The sequence below is a fragment of the Populus nigra genome, chromosome 2 (assembly GCF_951802175.1).
Source record: "Populus nigra chromosome 2, ddPopNigr1.1, whole genome shotgun sequence".
Taxonomy (NCBI): Eukaryota; Viridiplantae; Streptophyta; class Magnoliopsida; order Malpighiales; family Salicaceae; genus Populus; species Populus nigra.
Genome location: NC_084853.1, coordinates 42346619 through 42373965, shown reverse-complemented (window position 1 = coordinate 42373965; position 27347 = coordinate 42346619). Strand labels below are relative to the sequence as shown.

Below are 27347 nucleotides of genomic sequence, written 5' to 3'. Positions count from 1 at the left end.
TTTGGTTTATTTGAAAAAGATCCACACTTTGCCCTTTTTTTAAAAAAAATATGCTAATGTGATGAACAACATGTTATTTGCCTCAATTATTTTTGAGAAAAAAATAAGCAGTAAAGGATGCGTCATTTGTATTTTCCCGGATTCTAGCAATTGTGGTGTCTAGAAAATCAAGTTTCATGGTTTTTTTACATAGAAATCTTTTTTTTTTTTACCTAAAACACCCAGAAAAAACCTTAAACACCTTGATAAAACCATTAATAACTTAAAAAAGCTGCATAAAAATTCAAAATTAACTCGAAAAAAAAAAAAACTTTCTAAGTTCAGATCTGGTTTTTTAGGAAATGTTAAAGTGAAAAAATATCAAAGTTGAACTCACATCGCCAAATGAAACCTGTTGACACCAAAATCAACTATTTTAGTAATTAAAGTCGATATTAATACTGATTTTCTATTTATCGCTTAAATCCAGTGTTTTCTCTCCTCTCTTAACTCAAGGATTAAAAAATAATAAAAAAAAATTTTTGTACCATAATAGAATTGCAAAAAAATTGGTATCAATTGAGTATAATTTAAAAAGTTGAAGGACTAAACTGAGCTTTTTCACTAGAACTTTGAACCCACCACTTATTTTCAGCGTGTTTTCACATTGGACTTCGTTCTTTCAATCTTGTCCTTGGTCAATAAGTTTGAATAAATTATCCTTTAATTTGGTCTCAAAAGGATACAATCATGCAAGAAAAAAAATTAGAGTATTAAAATAAAAAAAATTCACAATAAAATATGAGATGGTGAACAATGCTTTTTTCTATAATAAATTTTTTATTTTTGTACTTGAGGACTCAATTGAAACCGAAAATTAAGTTGAAGACTCATTTTAATAGATAAATTTTGTAATCAAAATTGAACTCGAGTTTTGGGCTCGTGAAACTCACAATTGCTCATGAATTTTTATTTTCTTCTTCTTTTTCGATAAATGCTTATGAATACAAAACATAGAATTCTTCTACCTGAAATTTGGATTGGCCATACCTCATAGTTGACTGGCATTTGGGCTCTGAAAGTGAAAGCATGAGAAAAGCGATGCCATCCCACTTGGGCTCTGAGTGAAAGCAATGCTAGAGGGTGCATCTAAACTTGCACGACTGGAATTGAGAGCATTAGTGTCGCTGCAAAACAAAAGTAAAAATAAATCCCTCTCGGGCTCCTGCAAAAACACAAATAACTTAAAAATATATTAAAATATTTTTCAAAAAATTTTTAAATTTTATATAAATACATTAAAACAATTTTAAAATATAAAAAATAATAATTTAAAACAATAAAAAATTTAAATTTTAACAAAAACGAATCCAGTAATGAGGTGATTGACAATCAACGGTAGCACCCACAGCCTGAAAGAGTAACGATCAATCAAATTTTAAATGGCATGTATATCCTCGAATCAACAGAGTTTAGCTTCTTCAAGCTCCATCTATATCTATCTTCTTTTTCGACAAATAGAAGAACAAGAAACATATACAACATTCGAAACTATGACAAGCAAATACTGGAACTTATTAACTCAATAAATCTGAGATTTCATTTGGTGACTGAGGATTATTCAAATAAACTAGGAAATTGCCACGGAAACAAATTGTTAAGGAATCCCAAGAAACAAGAAGATTCCACTAAATATCTAAATTACATCACGATCTTCTATATTACAAACAGTTGAGTCTTCGAGAACAAGGTGTAGGAGAGATTCCTAGTCAAGTTCTAAAACCAAATCCAGAGAATCTCTTTGAAGCTTCATCCTTTATTCTCTACGAGCTAGAATCTAGGAGATTTACAAGGGAATTGCCTTTCCTGATCCTAGCCCTCCCTGCTTCCTTCAATAGCATGGCTAGCCTTTCCTTCTCATCGGCAACTTCTGGATTTGCTGTTCCAAGTTTTTCTTCTCTCAACTTGAGTATGTACTCCAATATCACAGTTGCATCTTCTACCCTATAAAGATAACCACAATTCTCCATTCAGTACAGCGCCTCCAACAACAGAGGAACCTCAACTTTTGGCTTTGAAAAGTAATCGCATAAATTGAATACTTAAATGTAATCAAAGCTAACCCACTGAAACTTGCATCAGGGACTTGCCGGACTTTTTGCAATGCATTATGCCACATGACATTGAGTGAATACACTATGGCTTCAAATATCACCCAGCATGTAAGATGAGTGAATAGATGGTCCAATCCAAAACATGCCAAAGCAAAATGCCATAATCATAAATAGGTCCCATATAGTCAGGTTGAAGATTTTACCAAGCAAAATACGAGGATTTCAAGACAATCTAAGAACATCTGGAGTAGATATTGAGGGGGGGGGGGGGGGGGGATCGTTATTCCTGGTAGGCACCTTCGGTGAACCAGTAGTAAAGGGTGAATGTTATCCCGTTTGGAAACTATACATGCCAATTGTCAAAACCAGCCTATGCAAAATGATTGCCATGCTTTGTAGAAAATGAAGAGTTTCGCCTGGTTCGACGGTATGATAAAGCCAAATAAGTGACTGCAACAGATAACAACAAGAAGCTGCAAATGTTTATAGCAGGTAATGATGTAAAAAAGACCTTGGGATGAATACAAAAATATTCTCACCTTCCCATAGCATCATAAGTTGCTGCAAGGTTGCTATACACTCCAATCGTATCCAAGTGACATGAGCCACATTCCTGCTCTAAAATCTCCCTTGCTTCTTGAAACAACTGAGCTGCCTCATCTATCCTGTACAGTTGTGCACTGGCCAATCCCATCTGGTTCAACACAATCCCAAAGAAGACTGATCTAGTCTTCCCACTAGCCCGGAGCTTTGCTACAGCATTTTTAAAGGAACTTCGAGCCTCACCGTACCTTCCAACCTTGTAAAACATCACCCCCATATGTGCTTCTATTCCCGCAATCATGCTATGTTGCCCTGGGGTATCCTTCAACAACTTCATTGCCATGTCCAAGAGCTTCAACGCCTCCTCGTGCTCATTTAAAGCTTGATAGATGGCTGAGATTTCAGTCAGCCCACTAGCAATCTCCTCGGTTGCAATTCCAGGCACTGGCTTTGAAAGTATTCTCAGGGCATTCTCACAATATGATTTGGATTCTCTTAGCTTGCCTGTCTTACAATACACATCTGCCAAGCGAATATAGACTGATGCAATGGTACAGTGATCATCTCCTCTTATGGATTTAAAGACTGTTAAGGCTTTTTGATAGGAAAAAATGGCTTCATCAAATCGACAAAGGGACGCATAGATATTGCCAATGCTAACATCAATGGCAGCAACTTCATTTTCCTGACCAGCAGCAATCATTACCATGCTAGCAAGGACAAGGTGCTCAAGTGCAGATTCATAGTCCCCCTTTGCTTCATAAATAAGAGCCATAAGCCGGCGATCACCAGCCTCTTCAAGTGATGCTGGGGCATTATGCACCCTGTGAATTTCAAGGCTCCTTTGGCATAGTTTTTCTGCCTCGTCAAACTGCATTGCTTGAACATAAGCCTCGGCTAAGTACCTGCCATTGTCACTGTTAAAACAAGTTTCACAGCAAACATCCTGTAAATATACATATTTAATTATTACTACAAATAACAAATTTACTTTTAACTTAGCAGGTGGTTAAAATTGCACCAGAATTTAAATTGAATTGGATAGGTATTTTATTGGTGGATTTGTTAAAGGGGATCATTATGTTAGCCTATTTGAATGAATAGTAGCGCAAGTTAGCAAACCACAGAGCAAAAGACTATAATAAGCCCCCAGCTAAAAAGGAGGGCCTAACCTGCAAGTCTCAGTAACACTTGGATCCAAATCCCCGAGAGTCTCAGTTTGGATCTTTAAACCCGACTCATAAGACGATATGGAACGGTCTACTCGCCCCAGCATAGAATACGTGTCACCAAGCTGCATGAACCCGGAAAACTTCGCCACCGCATGATCCGACCCGTTTTTATGATCCAGAGCCTCAATAGACCGTTCTAGAACCGGAATTGCATCCTCCAACCGGCCCATGCTGCAATAGATCGCTGCTTCAACTTGCAAGCTCATAGCCAGGTCCAGACTGGGACCCGAGGATTTCTCAAACGATATGGACGCACGGGCCGCATAATCCAAGGCCTTATTCTGGTTATCACCAGAAGCTACGGTGTCTATGGCAAGCTTTAATAAAAAGGGACCCAGATCCGGGTTATCAAGAGACGACTCATGGGTGCGTAGTTCTTGCAGTGTCTTGTTAGGAGGGTTGATTTTTGGTTTGGAGAAGGAGGGTGATGGGGTTCGTTTTAGTAGCGGAGATGGAGTTTCATAGCCGTTTTTATGGATGCAATTGTCGTTTTGAGGAAAGGAAACATGTTGTGGTGTGGCATTTGGTGTGGTTTTTGCAGAGACTAGGCCCAACATAGTTACAAAAAAAACCAGCAATCCGCAATACAGATTAGTTTTTACGGTTCAAAGGAGAGCTGAAACTGAAAGCGGCTATGTTTTGATTCACATTGCATGGTTTTGGATAAATAGAGTGGAAAAATTAATGGGTTTCTCTTTTCTGGCACAAAGGGCTTAATTATTAATGGTGGTGGCTTGGAAGAGACTTCTAATGATGAAGCAGTTTGAGTATTTTAATTTGACAACAAGCTTTACAACGAAAAAAGGGAGAAACAGAGACACAAAATCCATCAGCTCTGCCGCAGTCAGGCTTTACTGTGCTGTTCTCTTTCTTTCTTTCTTTTTACGCTATAAGAACACCATGCTTTGCTTCGTTCCTCAGCAATCGCTGTTTCAATTTCAGGGTAGTACTGTAATTAGTAGCTGTCTGTTTGTCACTGGCAAATATCCTCAAAACCCCCTCCACTGTATTTAAATTACGGTCTCTGCCATTTAAATAACCAAACGGTGTGTTTTACGCTGGTGTTTTTGTGCCCTTTGCTTTGTCAAACCGATAAACCCTTCTCATCTCTCTCTGGGCCTTTTCATTTGGCTGGCGCATCTGTCGACGGTGATTCTAGAGGTAATTAACATCTAACATCTGCAGACTACTTGCCTTGTTACTGCTGTGCCTATTTTGAATATATATATTCAAAATATGCACAGAATTAACAAAGCAAGTATTCAGTAGATGTTAGATAGGATGAACTAAGGCTGGAGATTTAAGAAGGAATGATTTTTAACTGGGTTTATAGATTTTGAAGACAAAAAAAAAAAAAAAGAAGTCGGAATCGAATAATTGTGTTCCTCTTATAGGTAGTTTCTATGAAGTGTGAGAAATTTAATGGAGCAGTGTGCAAATAAGAGAAGAAGGCAAATGAAATGCTTAATGGGCAGTTTTAAAATAAGAGAAGAAGGCAAATGAAATTTAATGGAGCAGTGTGCAAATAATTGTGTTTCGTGTTATAATTGTATGCTTCAGTGGCTGATCTGATCTAAGGACGCCCTAGTATTTCAGACATGTTAAACGTAAGAAAGGATGGTTTAACTTATGATTTACTTAGCATTGAAATCTGATCTGAATTTGCCCGAAAAACTGTTGCTGGTTTGATGTTCTCTGATTTAGAATACTTTTCAGAGTTATTGAAGTTCCAGGTGGGTTGAAAGTTTGATATTTGTGTGCTGTATACTAAATGTATCGTTTGGATTCTCTGAAGGGTCCTTGGGTTCCAATCCACCTTTCATGCTGACTAGGTAGACGGCCCTTTGATCACAGTGCATATGAATTGGATCACAGCAAGCTGTTTGATGTTGTTGCAAGAGCTAAATTCCTTTGGTGTTTCAAATATGTTCGAAATTGTGTCTCATCTGGTCACATATTACATTAGCCACTCATTCCTTGCACTTTTGAAAGCTGCTTTCATTTCCTTCTTTAATGGTACTCGGCGCTTGCAATGTGCTTTGTTCAGGTTTCGCTAACTGGGCCTTTCATATCATAATTTTGGATTGTGGCAGATCATAGTGCTAATGCCATCATAGTTCTCATGCTTATATTATGTAACTTCACTTATTCCAGACTGGCCCATGCTGTTTCTTCCTTTTTTCATGACTTGTAGATTTATCCTTTTCCCCTTTATTGCCTGCAGGTTTTTGTAAGGGATTTTGTTCGTAGTGGCTTAGCATGTCTAATGAAGGAACCTGCAGAACCTGAGATTGTGAAGAATTTTCTGCTGAAGACCCCCCCCCCCCCACCTCCAGGGTTTGGAAAAAAAGGGTTGATAACTTCACTCTTGGAGAAGGTGTCTTGCCTGCAAGTTTTAAGGTCCTCTATGACTATGATCAGGAAAAGGAAACGTTGCTTGTGGATTTTGGTGCCAGTGCAATGGAAGAGTGGCGCCTGTTGATTCAGGTTTCTGGTGGATAATTCTTATTAGGTCCTATATCAAGCGCACTCGTGATTGTGCCCTATTAGATCGCCCAGGAGTGCAGAGAGGAATGAAACCGATACTTAAACTTTGCCTTTTGGATGAATTTGACACTTTCCCAACACTTTTATGTGCAGATGGGTGCTGCATGATGACAGGAGGATGGTGAGTTTTCTCTTCATAATAATCCACAATCTTGATGGAATATGGGAAACCATATCATTTCAATTTGATAATGCTGATCCACACTATATAGTATAGGTCTGATCATTGAGTCATTCATTTTAGGTCAACGTAAAATTAGGTTTCCCTTCTTATTTCTACATCTTCTCCCTCTCAGTACAATCTTGTTTTTATATGCGCAGTTATGAGCATCAAATGCAGAGAGCTTATCCCTTGAATTTGAAATAGCAGCCCATTCAGTTCGCTTTCTTTTTAACTTCATTGGAGAGCACAACTGTGATTGTACTTATGAATATTCTGAATGGCAACTAGCATTATTGGCTGGATTTCACACAGCTAAAGAACATATATCGCTACAAAACTGAGTACTCCCACACTACAGTCAATAAATTTAATGCCATCCCGGAGTCCATTCCTGATTGGGTGTTTGATTTCATGCCTTTGCGAGGAGGTTACCTGATAGGCAATGTCAGCCCAGCTCGCATGGATTTTCGGTGGTTCTTAGTTGGGAACTGTATTGCCATTTTGAGCTCCTTGGTGACTCCAGCACAGGGACATGAATGGAGGATAGTCACTGGATTTGATCCTAAAAACACAAGCTGGAGTTATCACAATGGCGGGTCATGGCCAAGTGAGTGAGTGCCATAGACTCCATGCATCTCAAGACATAATTTTTTATGGCACAACTATTCCTATAGTCTATGGTATGTTGGGGAGCAAGCAAGGAAAAATCGGACCTGGAGTATTGCTGGCTATTTGGTTGCTAAAATGATGGTTCAAAATCCTTCCACTCTTCTGATGATCTCTTGAAGAGGACAAGAAGATTGCTGCTAAGTCAAGGCTCATCCGCTCTAACTCTTATCCCGTTTAGATATATATAAACCCTAAATTCTTTAGAATGATGGCAAAACACATCCGATTATTTTGTGGTGATTGGATAGCTACAATCCTGTGAGAAATGATGGCTATATCCCCTAACTATTATTTTCAGTCTTGAAATGCAGGCTGAAGTGAACTGCTCTGGCATAAAAACAGCAATGCGCATCCGGGGAATCGAACCCCGGTCAGTACCGTGGGAGGGTACTATGATACCACTACACTAGATGCGCTTCTTGGTATTTTCACCGATCCAGACTTACATATCATAAATTTACCGGGGGAGGGTACTATCATAATCATTTTAAATTGTTTGTAAATCATTTTTTCTATTACTTGTGTTTTAATATCATGAAATTCCAAATTTTTCTCCTAACAAATTATATTAGTAATATAATACTTATCAATTATTTTATTTAAACTCATGAGTGATTATATAATTAAAATCTATTCACGTAGTGTGAATAAATAAAGTGCATAATGTTGATAAGAGGGTGGTCAGAAATTTTAGTATGTTATTTGTAGTATCAATGAATCCTTTTCTAATAAAAGGTTTTTACGTGACGTGGATAAAGAAATTAACAATATAAATATGAATAATTGTTTCTTTATAAATCATATATATGAAATGTTTCTTTTTTAATATTGGATATTGTTGTCAAAAGAATAAAATCTTATGAATCTCTAATAAATTTTAAGTTAATACGTTCAAGTTCAATAATTTTATTACATTTTAAAAATCTAATAATTTTTTATTTTTAAAATGATTGGTTTCCATTGAATTTTTAAGCATTTGTGGAGTTTTGATGGTTAAAAATAAATTGGTTACCAAAAGCTACGGTGATAATAAAATTATATATAGGATTTTCAGTTATTTTTTTAACATAATTTTTTTTAATGTATGCAAGCATCGAACTAAATAAAATCAAGAATCATCTATGTAAATAAGTAAAAAAACTTAACAATAACTAAAAATAAAGTTAAAAAAATTAAGAGATAAATATAAATTAAGATATTTAATCTTACATGGCATATTTACCCATAAATATTTATTCAATTTATTTATTAAAATTATTTTTTATTCAATCAAACGATAATACACATAGATACACAAATAAAAATTAATTGAACAAAATAAAAGGAAATAAAGAAGTATGCAAGATTGCACATATTATAAATATCATCTAAAAATAATTTTTATTTTATTTTAAAAAATAAAGTTCATATATATAAAATCATGTTAAGTTGAAAAAAAAAACCTTTAGAAGCAGGAAATTGGATAAAAAAGAGAAAAAAATCAGCCTATATCAACCTGAGGTAGCATGATAGACATGTAACTTGAATAATAAAGAACTAGTCAATTCAAGTTAACTCATAAAACTCGTAAACTAAATTATAAGATCGAGATAACTCGATAGAAAAGAAACTGAAGAAAACCACAAAACCAATCATAAAAACAAAACTAATGTCGAATAAAAATGGTAATTAATTAAAAGAATGAGAGTGAAATAAAAATAAATAATAAATTAAGGTTAAATTGAAAAGAAAAACAACTCTAACAAAAGGAAAAAAAAATCAAAAGAATGATGAATAAAACAAAACAAAACAAAAAATACAACATAAACTTGGATTGAAGGATAAAATTGAAAATCAATAAAACTTTTACAAAAGAGTTAAGGAAAAAAAATTAGAAATAAAAAAAATAAGAACCAAATTGAAAAAAATATTACATGATGAATTAAATTGAAAAACTAAATTGAAAACAATTTTTTTTTATAAAAAAAGTCAATAATAAAAAATTAAAAATCATAAAAATAAAAAATAAAATTGAAATACCTAAGAAAAAGTGAGCAAGCTATATTTTTCAAATCATTAAATCATTAATGAATAATGAATCATATTAAAAAACCAAAACACTCCCCACTCATAGACTTCTTATGTTTTCATAGAAGGACAAAAAAGTCATTTAAATGTAGCACGAATACTAAATGTAGAGTGTTTCCTACAATATTTCTTCTATGTCTTTTAGCACTTTTGTTAATATTTAAACATAAAGTGTGCCCAAGTAAGTGTGGACACGTCATTTGTTCAAGAACAACTACCTATTGGTTCATTTACACACGCTATCTTATATTAATTATTATTTCTATATTTTAAATTGGATTACACATTGGGAATAAACTTCTCCCATCCTAATCAGAAACAAACTAGTCATATGCACACTGTTTGTCGCGATGCGATTTTCAAAACCTATTTTCATGATGATGATAATTTATATTTTAAAGATTTTTAGCAATCTAAATTTAATAAAGAATTATTAAAAAATATAAGAATAATATACAAAAATGTTTTTTAAAGTCTGTTTTTTTTATGTAATCATGCAACAATAATTAAACTTGCATCGAAAAGAAAAATGAAATTAAAAACATAATGAATCATGAATAGCTGCAAAAAAAAACACTCGATTATTTTATTAAAAAAATATAACCCTAATCTCAAAAATGGCATAATATTTTTAGGGGGTGTTTCTTGGAATAGTACTGGAAATAGTTCGTGCTCGCCCCTTGGATCCCTCGTTCATAGCAGTTAATTACTTACGATCCTCTAAAAGAAAATAGTACTGCTAATTATTCATGAGATCCCACAGATCAAAAGGAAAGAGAGAAAGAGAATGGGATAATATTTGAATTTTGGATCTTCTAATAAAATTAAGCAGGCTGATTTGTACAATTCTCATGTCCCTGTGGTGTTTACAATTATGAGGACAAACCCGCAGGACTGCCTTGCCTTCCTTCCCTCTCAATCCTTCATCATCCTGATAATTATTTAACAGCACAGTGATGATTAGAAAAGAAGCTTTGTTCAGTGTCTCATGCACTCAGTAGGATCTGATATTAATTCGTTGCGTATAATTAATATTGATGTCAAATGCGTATTTTCTTAATTCATAGACTATATATATATATATATATATATATATATATATTTGACGAAGCTTCTTTTCGAAGAACCTTCATGAAAATTAAGCTTGTTTGTTTATTAATAAATGTCTGTCATCGTCCTCCTATGCTTGATCATGCATATCAATATTACCTGGCAAATGATGCAATCATTTAGAGATTCTTCACCAGCTAGCCCATTATTAATTAGATATATACTGGCTATCATCTTTTTTCGCCACCCTTTTCAACTTAGATGCTTAAACAAGGGCAGAAAATCCCTCATTACAATTATTAGAATTAGTTGAGATATTATTGCATTCTGGATATTGGCAAGTTCTTTTTCATAATTTATATCTTTGTCCTGCTCGTAACTCATCCTAGCTAGCTATAGTTACTTAATTTTCATCTGTTGCCAACCTGAAACTAAAATGCCCACAATTGATCATTATTATTATTATTTTTACCGTATACAGAGTGGGGAGGGGGGTGCTTCAGCTACCCTCATTTGCTTAGTAGGTTCACAGTTTAAATCCAGTGTTGTGCAAACCAATTCCATATATCAAAGCTTTTTATACCGCGTTAGAAGCAGTAATGGAAAAAAGAAAAAAGAAAAACCCTTTAACCCACCCACATCAAGCTTCAAATTTGAAGGCAATACTCCATCAAATATATAGCATTTTCTGTGCATAAATGGCGCCTCAACGCTCACAATCCCCTAACAGTATGCTTTTAATACGACAAGGCATAGTTTCTTCAACATTTACTAGAGCTTATTATTCGCCGAACCATGTTGACGAACTTGAGCGGTGCCTTCCCAAAGAATGTTCACAGAAGAGATTAATTAATTGAACCACCTACTAAACTAAATAGTAGCCCACTTAATCAAATGATTTTTTTTAGAATGAACCAAATGAGTAAATTGTAAATTAATTTCAATGAGACATTTGCAATTTGCATGAAAAAGAGCTTATTATTAATTAACTCTCTAATTATAATAATAAAGCTCTTACAAGTGAATAGCATCTTAGCTAGGGAGGGATCCGTACACAGACGGGCTTTCCAAATGTTAATGGCTTGATTTATATAAGATTAGGTGCAAGTGATTAAATTAATATTAAACAAAAAACCAATCCCTTTTAATTTAATCTGTGAACCGGCCATGCTCGCCATTGATTCCAGCACCGATGAGAAAGATGATAAAAAATGGTTTTCAAAAAGCAGATTCTCCATGAAACTGTTGAAAATTTCGTCGAGGTTAGTTATGCTGTAGTATCGGATTTATTAAACAAGTAGAAGGGTCAACTCTTTTAGAGTAAACTTTTCTTGTCCGAGCTTCTACCCTATTCAATGGACCGATATATGCATGTGGAATCCTATCCTAATCCTCATTTAATTATGAAAGAAAGTAGTCGTAGTTATAATTTTACGTGAAAAGGTGGGCATTAATTCGTTCATGCAATGGCATCCTTGCATGCATTATAAAACAAACAAATTAAATAATATTTCTTCCATGCATCACGGCAGAGATCTTAGTTTGGCAATTCATAAAGAACAAAAAGGTCTATATAAGTTATGGTTGGAATATATTTATTTATTTAATTAGAGAACTGGTTAATTTGTCGGAAATAGAGCTACAATCAAGTTAGCTGGGATCGATGTGGCTTAATCTCTTTCGTTCAAGTAGACTTTCTTAGGCTGATTAACTGCTCCTTATATTTAAATTAATCTTCACAGCTGTACTGTGGCATGAGGAACCCGAGCAATTGAAAAAGAAAGAAGAAGAAGAAGCTGGAAAGAAGGCCTTGGAGCTTGAGACGAGGGAGAATCATCAAATGCATGCTTATGGGTTCAAAGTCAGAATTAAGTCCTGACACGATATAACACCAGCAGTGCTCCTGATTCCTGAAGCGTGAATTTGAAGTTAAAAAATCATGCCAAAGAACACAATGATCTAGTGGTTCAATTTTGGTCGCCTGTAAATTTATTTTTAATTTCACCTTTTCTATGTTTGGAAACTTCTGCTGGCAATTTTGTAAAGCTCTACACTTGTGTCTCTAATTTGTACTCTGATGTTCTAATCAAACAAACGACTACAAAGGGAACATAAAGAAATATTCGTACACCAATCACGTGAAGTTTTTCTCCCCTTTATGGCATTGATTTGTTCACGCCTGTTCATCAATATCTTTTAGTTTTACCCATGAAGGGGAAATGGCTTTATTAATGTATTATATGATGTGTGATTAATAAACCTTTAAGGTCTTAGCCCATGAGGCAGTACTGAGAATACGAGAAAAGTATTTCTCTTTTGATGCGAATACATGCATCAAATCAAGGATAGATGATTCTCTTAAAACTCGTTTGAAAAAGACTTTGATATATTAATTAGTATTCAAGCAGTTGAAATAAAAGAAATTAATGTATGATTAGTGGGTCAAAACCAGACCGATAAATTAATCACTACTTCATTATATCAATAATTAATTCTTCGATCTGTATCAATTACCAAAGGAAATCTTCCCCAATTAGACGCGCATTATCCATGGAAAGCAAATCTATCATAAGGGCATGGGGTAAATGGGAAGGTTTTTTTTATTATTATTATTATTTCTTATCAGATATCGTCTCAAAATCATAATTTGTCCCACTTATAGTCCAAAAAGATTGAAAAGGGGATATATAGTAACTGCAAATGGCGGGCATAATGAGCAAATAAAACGCTTTGTTTATAGCAGCCAAGTTAATCTATAAAAAGGATTGCACATTTTAAAAGCTTTACCCTTTAAGGAGAAGGAGTAATTAATTATGGCTGGACCGGGGAACAGAGATCGATTAAAGCACTTGTAGACATACAAAGATTTTGGCTTTGGAAGCTCATGCCATAGCGCTCCCAAGGAAGGTCCATGAAGATTGGGAAGGCGTGCACCAACCATGCTTATGATTTGAGTACAAGAGATGTCTTTGAAAAACACAGCAAACAAAGCCTACCTTTACTCGCTTTTTGCTGTCTTTTAGCGCAAGAAGGTAGGATTCTTGAACATATAAAAAAAGAAAGAGCAAAAAGAGGCTGGAATTCGATCTTTTGGATTGTTTTAATCTTTTTGCCTTTTTTGTAACTTTGTTTGACCTTTCATCTCTCTCAAAATCATCACACACATTTCTCTATAAACATGGATGAAAAGATACATGGCTAGCTAGTACTCTCTCTATGCGTTGTCTTATTTGCAAATAATGTAGGTTGAGAGAAACAAAGCAATAAATGACTATAACAAGAAGTATATAAATGGTTCAAAACCAATACTGATTAAAAAATGAAGTTGAAGCCTTCTCTGTGACATGGTTTGCATGTTGCGGCTGTATGTAACAGTCAACTGAAGATGCTTTCATGGCGAATACATGTTACATAATACTATAAACTATCAGCAGGGCAGGTACGTAGCTGTTGTAGTGGATTTAGACAGTGTTTAATTGGAAGCAGGTGTGCTATTTCCTGAGTCAAATGACATGATTTCGTCACTGAAAAATTGCTGAAGGCTTACAAATCAAGAGGAACACATAAACCTCTCCTTTTTAAGGGGGGAGAGAGAGAGAGAGAGGGAGGGAGGGAGAGGGAGAGAGAGCTAAACCCTTCCCTACATTGGGTCACATTGAATAATCACGCCCCCAACACCTTATTATCACGAATCCATGTTAGAGGAATCATGAAAGCTGACAAACATAATAAAACTAGACAAGCCCTTTATTTTTTTTTCCCTCCCATGCTTAAAAAATTAATATGCTTTAACTCTATTAAAATGCATCCTTTCCACCCCTCTAGCCTCCCACTTCAAACTCCTCACACACACACACACACACACTCTCTCTCTCTCTCTCTCTTCTCTCTCAACATGGCCAACCTAGTAACTTCATTTATGCTATGGTTATGCTTGATATCCTATGCTTACACTACTATTCATGCTGCTCCAGAGTGGCCTCGAGGGAGATCGACCAGGTTTTATGATTTCAAGGTCTCTCTTTAATTTACTCTATCCATGTATACATACATGCATGGCAATTCCATACTTTCTACTTGGATATGTTTCCATATAATATTCACACACCATTCCCCATTTCTTTTTTCTTCTGTTCTTTTGGTTATGATAAACAGATTCAAACGATGACAGTCAATAAACTGTGCACCTCTAAGCAAATCGTGACAGTCAACAATATGTTTCCCGGACCAGTTGTTTATGCCCAACAAGGCGATAGATTGATCGTAAAAGTTAGTAACGAGTCACCTTACAACGCCACTATCCACTGGTAATTATGCTTACTCCATATAACTTTCAATGATACACATAATAATCTAATTAATTATATTGGGCAAACTTATCGACTATCAGTCGTTGTTTAATTGTTTTAAATTCTTGGTAAAAATTGGCTGTCATAGGCATGGAGTCAGGCAGATACTATCATGCTGGTTCGACGGACCTTCGTATATCACTCAATGTCCGATTCAACCTGGTCAGACTTTCACATATGAGTTCACATTGGTGGGGCAAAAGGGCACCTTCTTCTGGCATGCTCATGTTTCCTGGCTCAGGGCCACAGTTTATGGTGCCCTGGTCGTATATCCAAAGCCTGGGGTCCCATACCCATTCAAGTACCCATACGAAGAGCATATTGTAATTCTAGGTACATCATTAGCCTCTAATTAACCATCACTGTATAATTGATTACTTCATCATGCAAAGAGCACTACGAATTAATCAATGATTTACACTTGCTAGTTTACAGATTTTCTCTTAAATCGTTATTTTAATATTTCTATCATTGCTTGGATTTGTGTTTAGGGGAATACTGGCTTCAGGATATTGTACAACTTGAGCGCCAAGTCGTCGCGAGCGGGGGAGGTCCTCCACCAGCAAATGCGTACACCATTAACGGTCATCCTGGCCCTAACTACAATTGCTCTGCTAATGGTAATTAGTAAGTTATAGATTTGATTGTTTCAATTTCTTATCAAAAGGGTTGGTTAAAGTAGCTTTATTATACTGGAAAAGAATTATGAAGAACAGCAACGACCCAACAAAGGAAAACCCCCTTAATTTTCCCTGGAGCTAACAGTGAAGCTGCAAGGCATGAGACGACAAGTTTATTCAGAGAGTTGGAAGTCGTCAAATTTCTAATGCATTCGTCTGCTAGAAATGACTTCAAGGATTAAATTAAATCATGAAACATCAAGTAAGCTGAAAAATATTAAATATTCACGTTGATGGGAAGTCTTGAAAACAAAAGAATATCGAACACGTCGATTCTTTTTTACCAGCTCAGCTACTAACTATTTCATTACTATATTTCAATTAATCCTGCTTTTAAATTTGTTACGTGGTAACTATAAAGTCGTAATACATTTCAGATGTGTACAAGATCGATGTGGTCCCTGGGAAGACCTACTTGTTAAGGCTGATAAACGCAGGCTTAAACATGGAGAACTTCTTCGCCATTGCTAATCACAAATTAACAATAGTGGAAGCCGATGCTGAATACACAAAACCATTCACCACAGACCGTGTGATGCTCGGACCAGGCCAGACCATGATCGTCCTAGTTACCGCTGATCAGACAATTGGAAAATACTCCATGGCCATGGGACCTTATGCGTCAGGTCAAAACGTTGCATTCCAGAATATATCTGCAATTGCGTACTTCCAGTACGTGGGAGCAATGCCTAACAGCTTATCTTTACCAGCTAGATTACCCAGCTTTAACGACAATTTGGCTGTTAAGACAGTCATGGATGGCCTAAGAGGCCTAAACACTTCCAATGTTCCAAAAGAGATTGATACTAACCTCTTTCTTACCATTGGGATGAACGTTAACAAGTGTAGGTCCAAGACACCACAGCAGAACTGTCAAGGCCTCAATAATGGGACGATGGCAGCTTCTATGAACAATATCAGTTTCATCAAGCCAACGGTTTCAGTTTTGGAAGCTTATTATAAGGGAATTGACGGGTTTTTCACCGATAACTTTCCCGGGGCACCCTTCAGATTCTATGACTTTGTCAATGGGGCACCGAACAACGCTCCTAACGACACCAGCTCGATGAATGGGACTAGGGTTAAGGTCCTTGAATACGGAACCCGCGTGCAAATGATCCTGCAGGATACTGGGACGGTAACAACTGAGAATCACCCTATTCATCTTCATGGCTATAGCTTCTACGTTGTGGGTTATGGCGCAGGAAACTATAATCCACAGACAGCAAATCTAAATTTAGTTGATCCACCATACATGAACACAATTGGAGTTCCAGTGGGTGGATGGGCCGCCATTCGATTTGTTGCTGACAATCCTGGTAAGACACATATGAGCAAACATATCACTTCATTAAAAAAAAAATTATCTGAGTCCATTACTACTATTTTTTAAAAAACTTCTACTTGACCAGCCTTCTTAATTTTATTATAGGTGTTTGGTTTATGCATTGTCACTTGGATATACACCAGTCGTGGGGGTTAGGTACGGTTTTTATAGTGAAGAATGGGAAAGGGCACCTCGAGACTCTCCCTCATCCTCCAGCAGATCTGCCCCGCTGCTAGGGCCGTCAGATTTTTCAATAAATAGCACAATGAAGATGGATGGATGGATGTGATCTCTTGAATCATGGATTCTTTCTCAGCAAGTGTAATATGCGTGGTCAATTTCTTTCAGATCATCAATTTCTGGGTGTAAAGAGGAAAAAAAAGAAGAAAAAAGAACCAATAAACTTCTCCATTTCCTTTCACATTTGTATTTCTACAAGTATTTGGTGGTAATAAACCTCCTTTGACCTATTTTTTATGTTTTTCCATAAAAGAAAAAAAAAATTCATGCTAACCACACCAGGGGATGATACAGCAACCTATAATGTTTTTGACTGACCTGAAGGATTAAGGTAGAACAAACTAAATTATACATATAATAAAAATAAAATGGTGTTTTCATGTAAAAATGATATAATTATAAATTTTGCTAACAAAATTATAGTTTTCTAGGTTTTTTTTAATAATAATAAAAAATATTTTTATATTTTTTTTCTTTTTATACGTGATATTTTTATCATTTTACAATTGATCTATTTATTATTATTTTTTATCTTTATTTTTTTCTTGATCTTATTAATTTTTACTTTTTTTTTGGAAAAAAATATTATGTTTTTATTTTTTATGCTTTAAATATTTATCATTCTATATATACCTGGTCTATTTATATCATTCTTTTGTTCTTATTTTTATTTTTTTAATTTTTTTTTTAAATTATTATAAGAAGATTAAGAAAATGGTGTTTCACTGTAGCAATTGCAATATTGTTATATTCTTCTACTACGTTAAAAATTAGCTTGAGATCTTACATGTTTTTATTACCGCTCTATATTTATTATATGTAAGCATCAATTCACGGTTATATTTTTTATTTAATGTTAAAAAAACATGTTAATAACACCTATACATTAATTTTTGTATTAGAAAAAAAATTATTTGACCTGCAACAAGGTAAGTTGAATACACTTTGTTTTTTTGCATTTATTGGCACAGATGTTCTCAATGCATGCATAGACTTTTTAATTTTATAATTAGAATATTTAAAAAAAACATTTAAAAAACTTGCATTTTTTTTGTCAAAAAAAAAAAATACGACCCAATGCGAAATGCTGGTCCAGTATACTGATATATTATGCAGTCATCTATGCAATTCCAAAACCACCACACCTAATTCCCAAATTCAAACTACGGCAGACTTACATGATGTCACGCAAAAGCCAATCCAGTCAGTACGTCAAGAATCCAAGATGGTGGAAAGAAAGATGAGACAACTTCCACAAGTTGGGACTAGGAAACACACAGGGCTTTGAAGGAGGAAAAGAACCTTTCATGCTTGCAGATGAGATAACATGGCATTGAGAATATGACAAGATGCATTAACCTAATGAATTCACATAAATAAGCAACTAAGAAACTGGCCCATCACACAATGATTAATGCAGATAGACAAGTCTATACAACAACCCCAAAAGAAACCTGACTCATTCAGGCTGATTCTTAGCTATTATTATGGGGACGATTATGATTAGGACTAGAGCAGCAGGTACCGTGCACTTGACAGTGAATCAACACTGAAACATACATCCATAGAGCAAGATGACCACCTTGCCTGTGCAAGTCAAACACTAATGGAATGGGGTCCTGAACCTTTAACGAAAGGCGATGGCACCCTGATCATGAACTGTGATCCATGGTGTGTGGTTATTGGATTGCAGGGAGATCAAGGAATACCAATAAGAAACAAGAGTAGATGTAATAGGAAATAAGATTGTACCTTGACTTGATGTACTTTCAGTTAGTCACTTGGTTGCATCCATTTGAACCAAACTTGACATTGTTATATCCTACAGAATCATAAAACAGCTTCATCAATTTAACATGGTTTTGGAAGCGTATAAGACACAAGATGCTACAAGAGATTTTAAGCTAAATCAAACTAAGAAAAAAACATGCTTGAAATTATTGCATATTTTCATGGCTCTCCGAATTCCTTGATTTGCAAGTGGTGAAATAAGAAACAATAAGCACAACATAGTTGCACTACTATATATATGCATAAACTAATCAATGGTACCTCCTCCAGATAGAACAATCAGTACTCCAGTGTAGTACATTAAACTTGGAAGTACAATAAATATGGAATGAAACATTGTACCGGTACCGTAGAATGGTGAGAAAATATTTCAACCAGTTAGCTGAGTAACAACTGAAAAAATCTTCATAGAAATAGAAACTTCCATTGAATATTGACAATTGGAAAGTGCCAAGGAAACACATTTTTTTCTTTTTTAATAATATCCAGGAAAGGAGCGAGAGGGAGCTCAAACTCAGACCTCCTGGAAGTATTGAACACTGTTTAACAGTTGGAAAAGGAAACTCTAGAATAACAGGTCAAAGCCAGCAAACATGTTTTTCAGCAAACAGCTGACAAGATCTTTACCGCAGACAACGTAAATACAACCCAGGAATCATTTCCAGGGCTGGTACAACCACCTCTCATGCCCAGATAAACTTCAGGTAGTTGAAACAAAACTACGGGGACTATATAGTTGAAGTGCAACACTCAGAATACAAAAGCAGTCCCTTTTTGCCCTGAACAGCAGGGAAGCACTAAAGCCTCTTACTCAAATGTGTATTCCACAATCCCAGTGGAGGAGAATTTAAGTTTCCTCTTTAAGATTGTTCCAATAGGCTGTCCCACATTCTCCTGGCATCTTTGAACCTAAGGAATGGGATGCACAATCAGGCAAGATGCTTTACATGGGAGGCTGGCAAACATCACATGATTCGTAGCAGAGATTTCACATCCAAGTGGTAACTAAAACTCTTATATAGATATAAAGGTTATGTTCTAATAACAGTTTTAAATCCAAGGGCCTGATCAGGGTTTTTTCACATTAAGATGACATTGAAGATTTTTCTAGCTAATACATCTTGGTCCTTTTATTGACGGCAAAACAGATAACTATATAAAACTCATTCAAGCAAACTTCAGCGAGTTCTTCTTTATTCTCTGCTACATGAACAATTAATGGCTGCAAATTAGCAACTCTTTCTCTATGTAGATTTACGGATTGATCATCTCTGAATTCCAACACATTTCTCCGTTGGCACATCGTGACAAGGTGGACACTGTTCTCTGGTTACTCTTCAAATTCAAGTAGTCAACCTGTGAATTGGATGGATTTTACGAAGACTAAAGGAAAAAATAAGTGGCATCAATTAATTCAATATTGCAGAAAGTTGAACCTGATCTGGATCTAAAACCAGCAGACAAAATGTGGCAACTGGGCCTGAAGAGGGGTCAAGAAAGAATTCGTTCAGAGATTGCTCACTTAGACAAGGAAGACCAGGATTAGGTCCCAAGTACTGCAGCCTTGATTTCAAAGAACTAGCAAACCATGATTTCTCTCTTTGCTGCACGATTAATTTAAAGAAATGAGCAAACTCTAAGCAGCTCCAGGTGAATGAAAGCATGAGAAATGTAAAAGTCAATAGCATAACACATCAGAAGTCATTATCTTGAATTAACAAAAGCCTTATTTCAGCATACAACCACACGAACCATTCCTTACAAAAATTGGTTTTGCCATTTCTAACCAGGAAAGTCTTGCGGATATCATGTTGTTTTCAATTAATTCTGCAATGACAATAATATTAAGGTGAAGATAACCGGATGATACTGCTCTTCTATGATTCATGGGCTGCCTGTTATGATGAAACTGAAGCACCGCATTAATGAAGATAATCTTGTGTTTTCATTAAAGATTGATAGTAAAGTAATGCCATGAAATTGACAAATATTCTTTTTTTCTTTGTTGAAAGGGTGATGTTGCAACTTGCAGACAACGAGGTACATAGAGCTGGGAATCCCTCCCTTTTTACTTTCAAACAGCCACAACAACCCATGGGCAGGATTCAGCCCCAAATTTACGGTTCAAACATGCGGAGTCTTCAATAGAAGGCATAAAGAACTAACAAGATGAGAAATATGGGGGATTCAAATCCAAAGCAATCTTTTCATGACTGTCACAATTTGACAGGGTTGTTTACTTCAGTAATGTCATCTACACATCCTAATTAGGACCAACCACAACAAAAAATGTATTCCCCCCATGTTTAAACTCTTCTTAGTGTCAGTACCAATTAATATATAGTTATATACCCTCTCATGCTAGCATCTCCTCTTAGATAGACATCATTACTCATTACCCTGTTTGTATCTTTCAAACTTAATTCTCTCTCGTGCATTGCACACAATCAAACTGCTTATAAAATTGTAATTTCATGCAAGCATAAAACTATATGGAATATATCACAAGCCTCGACTTAACATTCAGCATCAGATGTCCTTTTCTCATACCCAAGAATGGCGCATTACCATTTGACATCTACACTTAATATCAACTATATGTTTGGTAAGACATCTTGTAAGAAAATATGATAATAATGTAATGGACAGAGGAATGGAACCTGAAGCTTTTCCGGATCAGGATTGGACCCATCTATAACATCAACTCTTCCATTGATCCGGAATTGCTCCCAAGAGTCAGAAAAATACCAACATATCTACAACAAGTTGAGTTAGGTCGAAGTAAAACACTTTCCTATCAAAAAAATGAAGAACAACTAATTCTGAAATACAGAAGAGTTGTAGATTTATCATTACCTCGGCAAATGGACAATGCTTTAGTTCTTCAATCTGCATATTCAAGTTTTTATAAATAAATAAAAATAGCACAAGAATTCATTTTTTCTCAAAGATGAAATAATGGATTATTCTTATCCAAATTCAAAAAAAAAAAAAAAACGAATAAACAAGCAAACCTTGCGTGTACGGCAATCTGTGTTGATTTGGATTCTATCGCTATTTTCTTCAAATCCTCTGTAAGAAAAAAAAGCAGCAGCAGCAGCAAACAAACAGGCAGACAGACAGACACCTTCTTAAGAATTCATAGAAACAAATTTTCATGATATAATAAAAGAATTAGGATGACCTGAAAACGACAGAGCGATTGGATGGTCTGCCATTACATCCAACCGTTGCCTGAAAGAAACAGTAACAGTATTAATAACTAATCAGCACAAAAATTATGAGTAGAGAGAGAGAGAGAGAGAGAGAGAGAGACGTGCATACAAATTGAAAGTAAGGAGAGTGCTTGAGGTGAGAGTTTGACTCTAATGCGCTTAGAAGAAGCTGCTTCCACTGAGTAACTGTTCCCATTTCACGCACCCTTCACCCCCACTCCTCTTAACTTCTTCTGCTTCCCCGTCCCTGCTCTCTCGAAATCTATAAACAGTAAAGTCTTTTTGGGCTTTCTTTGCTTTTTTCTTTTGAACACTTTGGGCTCTCTTTGCCGAGTAATGGTTTTTTGTCATGGTATTATATGGGCCGTTTGGTCTGTTACCCATCCAAGAAGCCCATTAACAGAAGACATGTTTCGGGCCACAATTCTTAGCAGATTTTTATTTTAGTGAATTGAACTGCGGTGTTTTAGCGACCCAAAAAGCCCATTAACATAAAAATGGCCCCTCTGTCTCTCTCTTTTCCTGAAAATATAGGGCAGATCAAGAACATGTACTCCAATATTGGATTAACCGATCGATCTGCATGATGGTTCCCTTCATGATATATATACTAGGAACCGGTACTTCTCATCCTTTGCCTGGAAGCTCATAATTAATTACCCTGACAAACAAGATTTATCCTTCGGCACTATAAAAGTATGTATTGACCCCCCTCGGAGCAAGAAGAAAAGGATAAGGCAATTAGCATTGTCAAATCACAACTGTGTTTTTCAATTAATTTCTTAAGCAGCAGTCGTGGAAGCTTAATAATCAAAAAAGGGTGATCATTTCGCTTGAAATGTATGGCAATAATGCTTCCTCGATCATTTTCAAATATAAATGCGCCCAGCTATGCACCAGATCACCAGTAGTTGAAGACTACTTAATTGATCGAGCACTTCACGTGTCTGTCCAATAAAGATCAACATCGTGAGCTTGATGACAATGGATGTGGGGTTAGCAACTGAAGAAAACAGCTGTGGAGTTGGGAGGAGCCGTACTCATGGATGTGAAAATGGTGCATGAAAATGGAAGTTCCAACTTCTTTTTCAAAGTGGATGCGTAACAAGACAACTGATAATTTAGCCAAGGAAAGTTGTTGGGCTCCATCAAATATATCAACGAGGCCACGAGGATTTTTCTTTTATTCAAATTAATTAACTTTCATTGCATGTCACTTTAAATTGGACAAGGAAACTATGGATGATGGAATTATTTCTATATATTCCATGTTGCATTTTCCTAACGAAGAAACAGTTCCAAATACTAATAAATTGCGTCTGGTGCTTCTACTGTGCATGTGAATAGCCAACATAATTGGAAAGCTTAACGTACGTGTTCACACTCTCGCCTTCTGCGTTGAAAATAAAAGTAAAATTCCAGGCACCATTTCTCGCATGTAGCCATGGCCAAATCCAATTAAAACCTAGCTATTTATGGAAGTGAGCCATTCCTGATCTAGATAACTGTGTGTGAAATTCATTTCTGATCTAAAATCGTTCACATAAAATGCAATGCATCCGCATGCTTGCTGACGTACGAGTCGTTTCGAGAAACGTCATAATTCCTATATTTCAAAAACCATGTGGTAGAGTCTTGAGAGTGAAAGGTTGAATGCGAAAGGGTTTTCAAATTTGCCATCCGAACAATCTCCTTGTACTCGTGGAGAGTGGTAGAAAAGTTATCGAAAGATTTGATGGTATTCCTGCCGAACACGTACATGCGTTTCTAGAAAACTATTTTAATTTTTTAAAATAGTCTTTACTTGTAAATAAAATATAATAATATATTTTTTATTTTTTAAAATTAATATATCAAAACAATTTAAAAATACAAAAAAATTAATTAATTTTTTTAAAATCCAATCACACTATAGTAACAATAGATAGAAGCATAGCGTTTGATTAATTTTATAAATTTTAAAATTTATGATTATTTAAATTTTCAATGATTATTATATTAATAATTATAAGATTTGACCTTAAAATCAAAAATAAAAGAAACCTTTTAATTCTAAGCTATTGCTACTAAGTTATTACGATATGTATGATTAATTGGGTACATACATATATACATACATACATACATACATACAGTTTAATGTGGGTGTCCGAGTCAGCTTGCGCACACCTCGATTAATTTCACGGGTCCTGAAGTTAACAATCATATAAGACTTCAGTGGCTATCATATGAGTAACTACAGGGTTCAAACTTGAAATTATAGAAAAAACAAACCTTTTAATTTTAAATTTTTACTATTATACTACCATCTAGATGATTACTATATAGACATTTTAATTTGACACGTTCTTGACGAGTGCTAATTAATACCGGATAGTCATAATTGGTCATGATAAGAATTTATCACCCTTTGGAATTTATGGCTGTCATCGCCAACGACAAGTTGCTGGTGACTTTGAAAATTTTCTCGAGTCCCCCAACCACTTGCATTTTAGCAAATATCTTCCTTTCTCTATTTCGGCCGCATTAGTCTTTACTGCTACTAATAATAATGATGAGTAATAATAATAATAATAATAATAATAATAATAATAATAATAATAGACCCTCGAGAGAGAGGGAGTGAGCGGCCATTTTGTACATTTGCATCATCATCATCAATGACATCATGCAGTATTGTTCTAAGAACAAATAAAAATCAACTGATAGGGCCACCTTAGCCTTCCTTAGGTTGACATCAGTCAATTTTAGAAAACTTCACCCACCAATAATACATTAAAATGATTTCAATTTGAAATTCTAATTAAGAAGTTTAGTTGAGTACTTCTATTTTCTTGAGGGGAGAGATTTGTGTGATGGGTCGGATAAGACCCAGAATCCATTGAGATATTAAGTATTTTTAAAAATTAAATTATCATGTCTATAATCTATGTCTTGATTAAAATTGAAGCTATTTTCATCTTAAAATCACCTATAAATAAAGAAAAAAATATTTATAATTAACTCGATCTCGAATCATAGTACTCTTTCTTTTAGCTAAAGACACCAGTAGATTATAAAATTCTGAGCTCATATGATACAAAGAACTTGTACGGGACATACTAACTAAGCTTGCTAAAAATAGAGCTCTGGGCATTGTAATTTGAAAGCTATCAATCCAATATACTCAATCACACGAAGCTCCCATCGAGCGTAATGGAAAGGGGAAAAGTTAAAACCCATTTCGCCTTTATTTGGTGGACAATCGGAGAGGCCAGAGCCATCGATAAAAAATTCTCCCTTCAATCATTCATGCACAGGGGCGGAGCAAGACAAAAAAAATTAGGAGAACAATTATAAATTAGAGGGATTAAATTTTTTATTATTATTTCTATTAAATATTTATAAGAAAAGGATATTTCTTTGCAGGGGCCGGGGCCTGCCAGCCCCCCTCCCTCCACCACTGTTCATGCACACATGGAAACATTTAGCGGGCATTTAATAGCATGATAATTATTATTTTTTAAAATATTTTATTTAAAAATATTTTAAAATAATATTTATTTTAATATCAATATATCAAAACAATATAAAAATATCTAAAAAAAAGTTAATTTAAAGAAAAAAATAAAAATAAAAATAATTTAAAAAAAAAACACAAAAATGAACTCTTACTCTTGTTGTTATGTTCCGCTCTCATAGTGCTCCACTCTTACGAGATTTAACATTCCGAGATCGATTAAAAAAAAAAAAAACTGATTGGCTGCATATATAATATTTAGCCAATGTGCTTCCGTCCAACCAATGCCAAAAAAATCGGGACAGATCGATTGATTGGGGATTCGGATTGAGATAGATTCAAAGTGCATGTTTCTAGCTCGAAGCTTTAATTTCTATGTGGTCTCGTTTTTCTTTGCACTCAGTTTTTCTTCTCAGCTCATTGTTTTCGTATATTTAAAGCATTGATTACAGAGGCAGAAATCCAGGATGGACGATGTAACATGCTAAAGAAAGTTTTTTCGAAAATTAGTACATTTTTTTTAAAAAAATGGAAAACTAGCACGTGTAAATTATTTTTTTTGAAAAAAATTATAGTTTTAAAAACTACAGTTTATTTTAATTTCCACAATCAATAAACAGGAAAGAAAAAAGAAAAAAAATAAAAATATATATATAAAATAAAACACCAGAGTAATAATGAAACTCTAATAATAACACCTTTAAAATTATTAAAACAAATTTTAAAAAGCAAATCTAAAAATATTAAAAAAATTATAAATAGTGGCCGGAATGAATCGCTGTCAAAAGATGAGAGAGTAACATTTTTTTTTTGTTAGCTCATTGTTTTTAGGTTAAAAGATGTTGAAATTTAGATTTGTAGATACAAATTATCCAAATTTTGATTTTCTTAGCACCTTCAGCAATCATGATTTATTATAATGGATTACTTTTTGACTATCAAGGTTAACGACTTGTCATCCCATCTATTAAAAAACATAGCTCAAGCAAAAAACATTATCAGCCAGAGTTAAAAAAGAAAAACCAAGTGCGTGAACCTGCCTTCTAGGCCTACCAATGTATAACCTTTTTTTAGGTCTTACACCTTTCTTTTCTTTCTTTCTTTATTTATTTATTTTATAATTAAAGTTAAATAAAATTATAAAAATGATATTTGAAAAATCATCATTATGCCATATTTTTCAAATAAGCTTAGAACTTATGATAATATTAACAATTGCCAGATACTCTTTTTTAAGAAAAACAAATTGCTCATGAATGTTAAATGAGAATAAGATATTTTCTTTATTTTAAGTTTTTATAATTAATCATGCTTTTATTTATTTCATTGTTGAAAATTGCTATATAGATCATGAAAAGTCTTTATTTGAAAAAAACCATGCTTATGACAAAAAAAGAAATTCTTTTGTCAAAACTAAAAAAAAAACAAATAAATGGATAACAAAAATGGATCTTAATTAAAGAAACATATTTTTTTCTATTAAATTTAAACCACTTTAATTTTTATGATTATTTATTCTAATTTCTTTAAATTTGATTTCAAATAACCATGTTAAGAAAATAATTATTTTTCATCAAAATAAAAAAATTGCATGAATAAAAAAAGGAATGAAGAAATACATTTTTTACTCTAAGATTTCAATTATTTTAATTTTATAAGTATTTATTTTAATAACTACGAAATCAAATAAAAATATGTTTAATAAAACAACTAAAAAAGGTTAGTGTTTTGATATATAATACTTGTCCGTTAACTTGGAAATCAGCTAACTTGGGAACTAGTTTAAAAATTAAAGTGAATGGAAATTAACTCATTAAAACCAAATCAACCAGGTAAGTAAACCAATGACTCGATAAAAAATATGTTTTGTTTTTTAAAAAAT

The 27347-nt window shown here is 34.4% G+C and overlaps 3 protein-coding genes, 1 non-coding gene and 1 pseudogene across 5 annotated transcripts; 2 read left to right on the top strand and 3 right to left on the bottom strand.

The window, feature by feature from the left end:
• Window positions 1–1544: 1544 nt before the first annotated feature.
• Window positions 1545–4796, bottom strand: LOC133682870 (protein KINESIN LIGHT CHAIN-RELATED 1-like). Of its 2 annotated transcripts, XR_009836733.1 has the most exons (4): window positions 3809–4796; window positions 2633–3541; window positions 2103–2543; window positions 1855–1983 (listed from the first exon to the last, which is right to left on the bottom strand). XR_009836733.1 is itself a non-coding variant. In XM_062106413.1 (3 exons), the coding sequence occupies exons 1-3, from the start codon at window positions 4423–4425 to the stop codon at window positions 1803–1805; spliced, it is 1707 nt and encodes a 568-aa protein (XP_061962397.1). In that variant the 5' UTR covers window positions 4426–4792; the 3' UTR covers window positions 1545–1802. The 2 variants fall into 2 exon arrangements, 1 of the variants encoding a protein (XP_061962397.1); XM_062106413.1 differs by lacking the exon at window positions 2103–2543 and having other exon boundaries at window positions 1545–1983; window positions 3809–4792.
• Window positions 4797–5639: 843 nt separating this feature from the next.
• LOC133682993 (alkaline/neutral invertase CINV2-like) lies at window positions 5640–7425 on the top strand (annotated as a pseudogene).
• Window positions 7426–7592: 167 nt separating this feature from the next.
• TRNAG-CCC (transfer RNA glycine (anticodon CCC)) lies at window positions 7593–7663 on the bottom strand. Its single transcript has one exon. It is a non-coding gene; the product is annotated as a tRNA-Gly (tRNA).
• A 6297-nt stretch (window positions 7664–13960) lies between these two features.
• LOC133682693 (laccase-6) lies at window positions 13961–17190 on the top strand. The gene is made up of 6 exons (XM_062106169.1): window positions 13961–14379; window positions 14520–14671; window positions 14802–15046; window positions 15205–15333; window positions 15771–16712; window positions 16826–17190. Exons 1-6 carry the CDS (start codon window positions 14074–14076, stop codon window positions 16954–16956), a joined length of 1905 nt encoding a protein of 634 aa, XP_061962153.1. The 5' UTR covers window positions 13961–14073; the 3' UTR covers window positions 16957–17190.
• A 2547-nt stretch (window positions 17191–19737) lies between these two features.
• Window positions 19738–22235, bottom strand: LOC133682694 (pyridoxine/pyridoxamine 5'-phosphate oxidase 2-like). The gene is made up of 7 exons (XM_062106171.1): window positions 22076–22235; window positions 21936–21985; window positions 21766–21823; window positions 21608–21640; window positions 21412–21507; window positions 20188–20355; window positions 19738–20107 (listed from the first exon to the last, which is right to left on the bottom strand). The coding sequence occupies exons 1-7, from the start codon at window positions 22160–22162 to the stop codon at window positions 20006–20008; spliced, it is 594 nt and encodes a 197-aa protein (XP_061962155.1). The 5' UTR covers window positions 22163–22235; the 3' UTR covers window positions 19738–20005.
• Window positions 22236–27347: the final 5112 nt, after the last annotated feature.

Excerpts from the sequence above, each read along its gene's own strand:
- LOC133682693 (XM_062106169.1), top strand. The coding sequence starts at position 14,074 with ATGAAAGCTGACAAACATAATAAAACTAGACAAGCCCTTTATTTTTTT. Across the intron at positions 14,672-14,801 it reads TACAACGCCACTATCCACTG|GCATGGAGTCAGGCAGATAC; the intron begins GTAATTATGCTT and ends TGGCTGTCATAG. Across the intron at positions 15,047-15,204 it reads AGAGCATATTGTAATTCTAG|GGGAATACTGGCTTCAGGAT; the intron begins GTACATCATTAG and ends ATTTGTGTTTAG.
- LOC133682694 (XM_062106171.1), bottom strand. The coding sequence starts at position 22,162 with ATGGGAACAGTTACTCAGTGGAAGCAGCTTCTTCTAAGCGCATTAGAG. Across the intron at positions 21,508-21,607 it reads AGCATTGTCCATTTGCCGAG|ATATGTTGGTATTTTTCTGA; the intron begins GTAATGATAAAT and ends AACTTGTTGTAG. Across the intron at positions 20,108-20,187 it reads TGGTTTTAGATCCAGATCAG|GTTGACTACTTGAATTTGAA; the intron begins GTTCAACTTTCT and ends TCCAATTCACAG.
- LOC133682870 (XM_062106413.1), bottom strand. The coding sequence starts at position 4,425 with ATGTTGGGCCTAGTCTCTGCAAAAACCACACCAAATGCCACACCACAA. Across the intron at positions 3,542-3,808 it reads AGTGTTACTGAGACTTGCAG|GTACTTAGCCGAGGCTTATG; the intron begins GTTAGGCCCTCC and ends TGACAATGGCAG. Across the intron at positions 1,984-2,632 it reads ACTTATGATGCTATGGGAAG|GGTAGAAGATGCAACTGTGA; the intron begins GTGAGAATATTT and ends TTATCTTTATAG.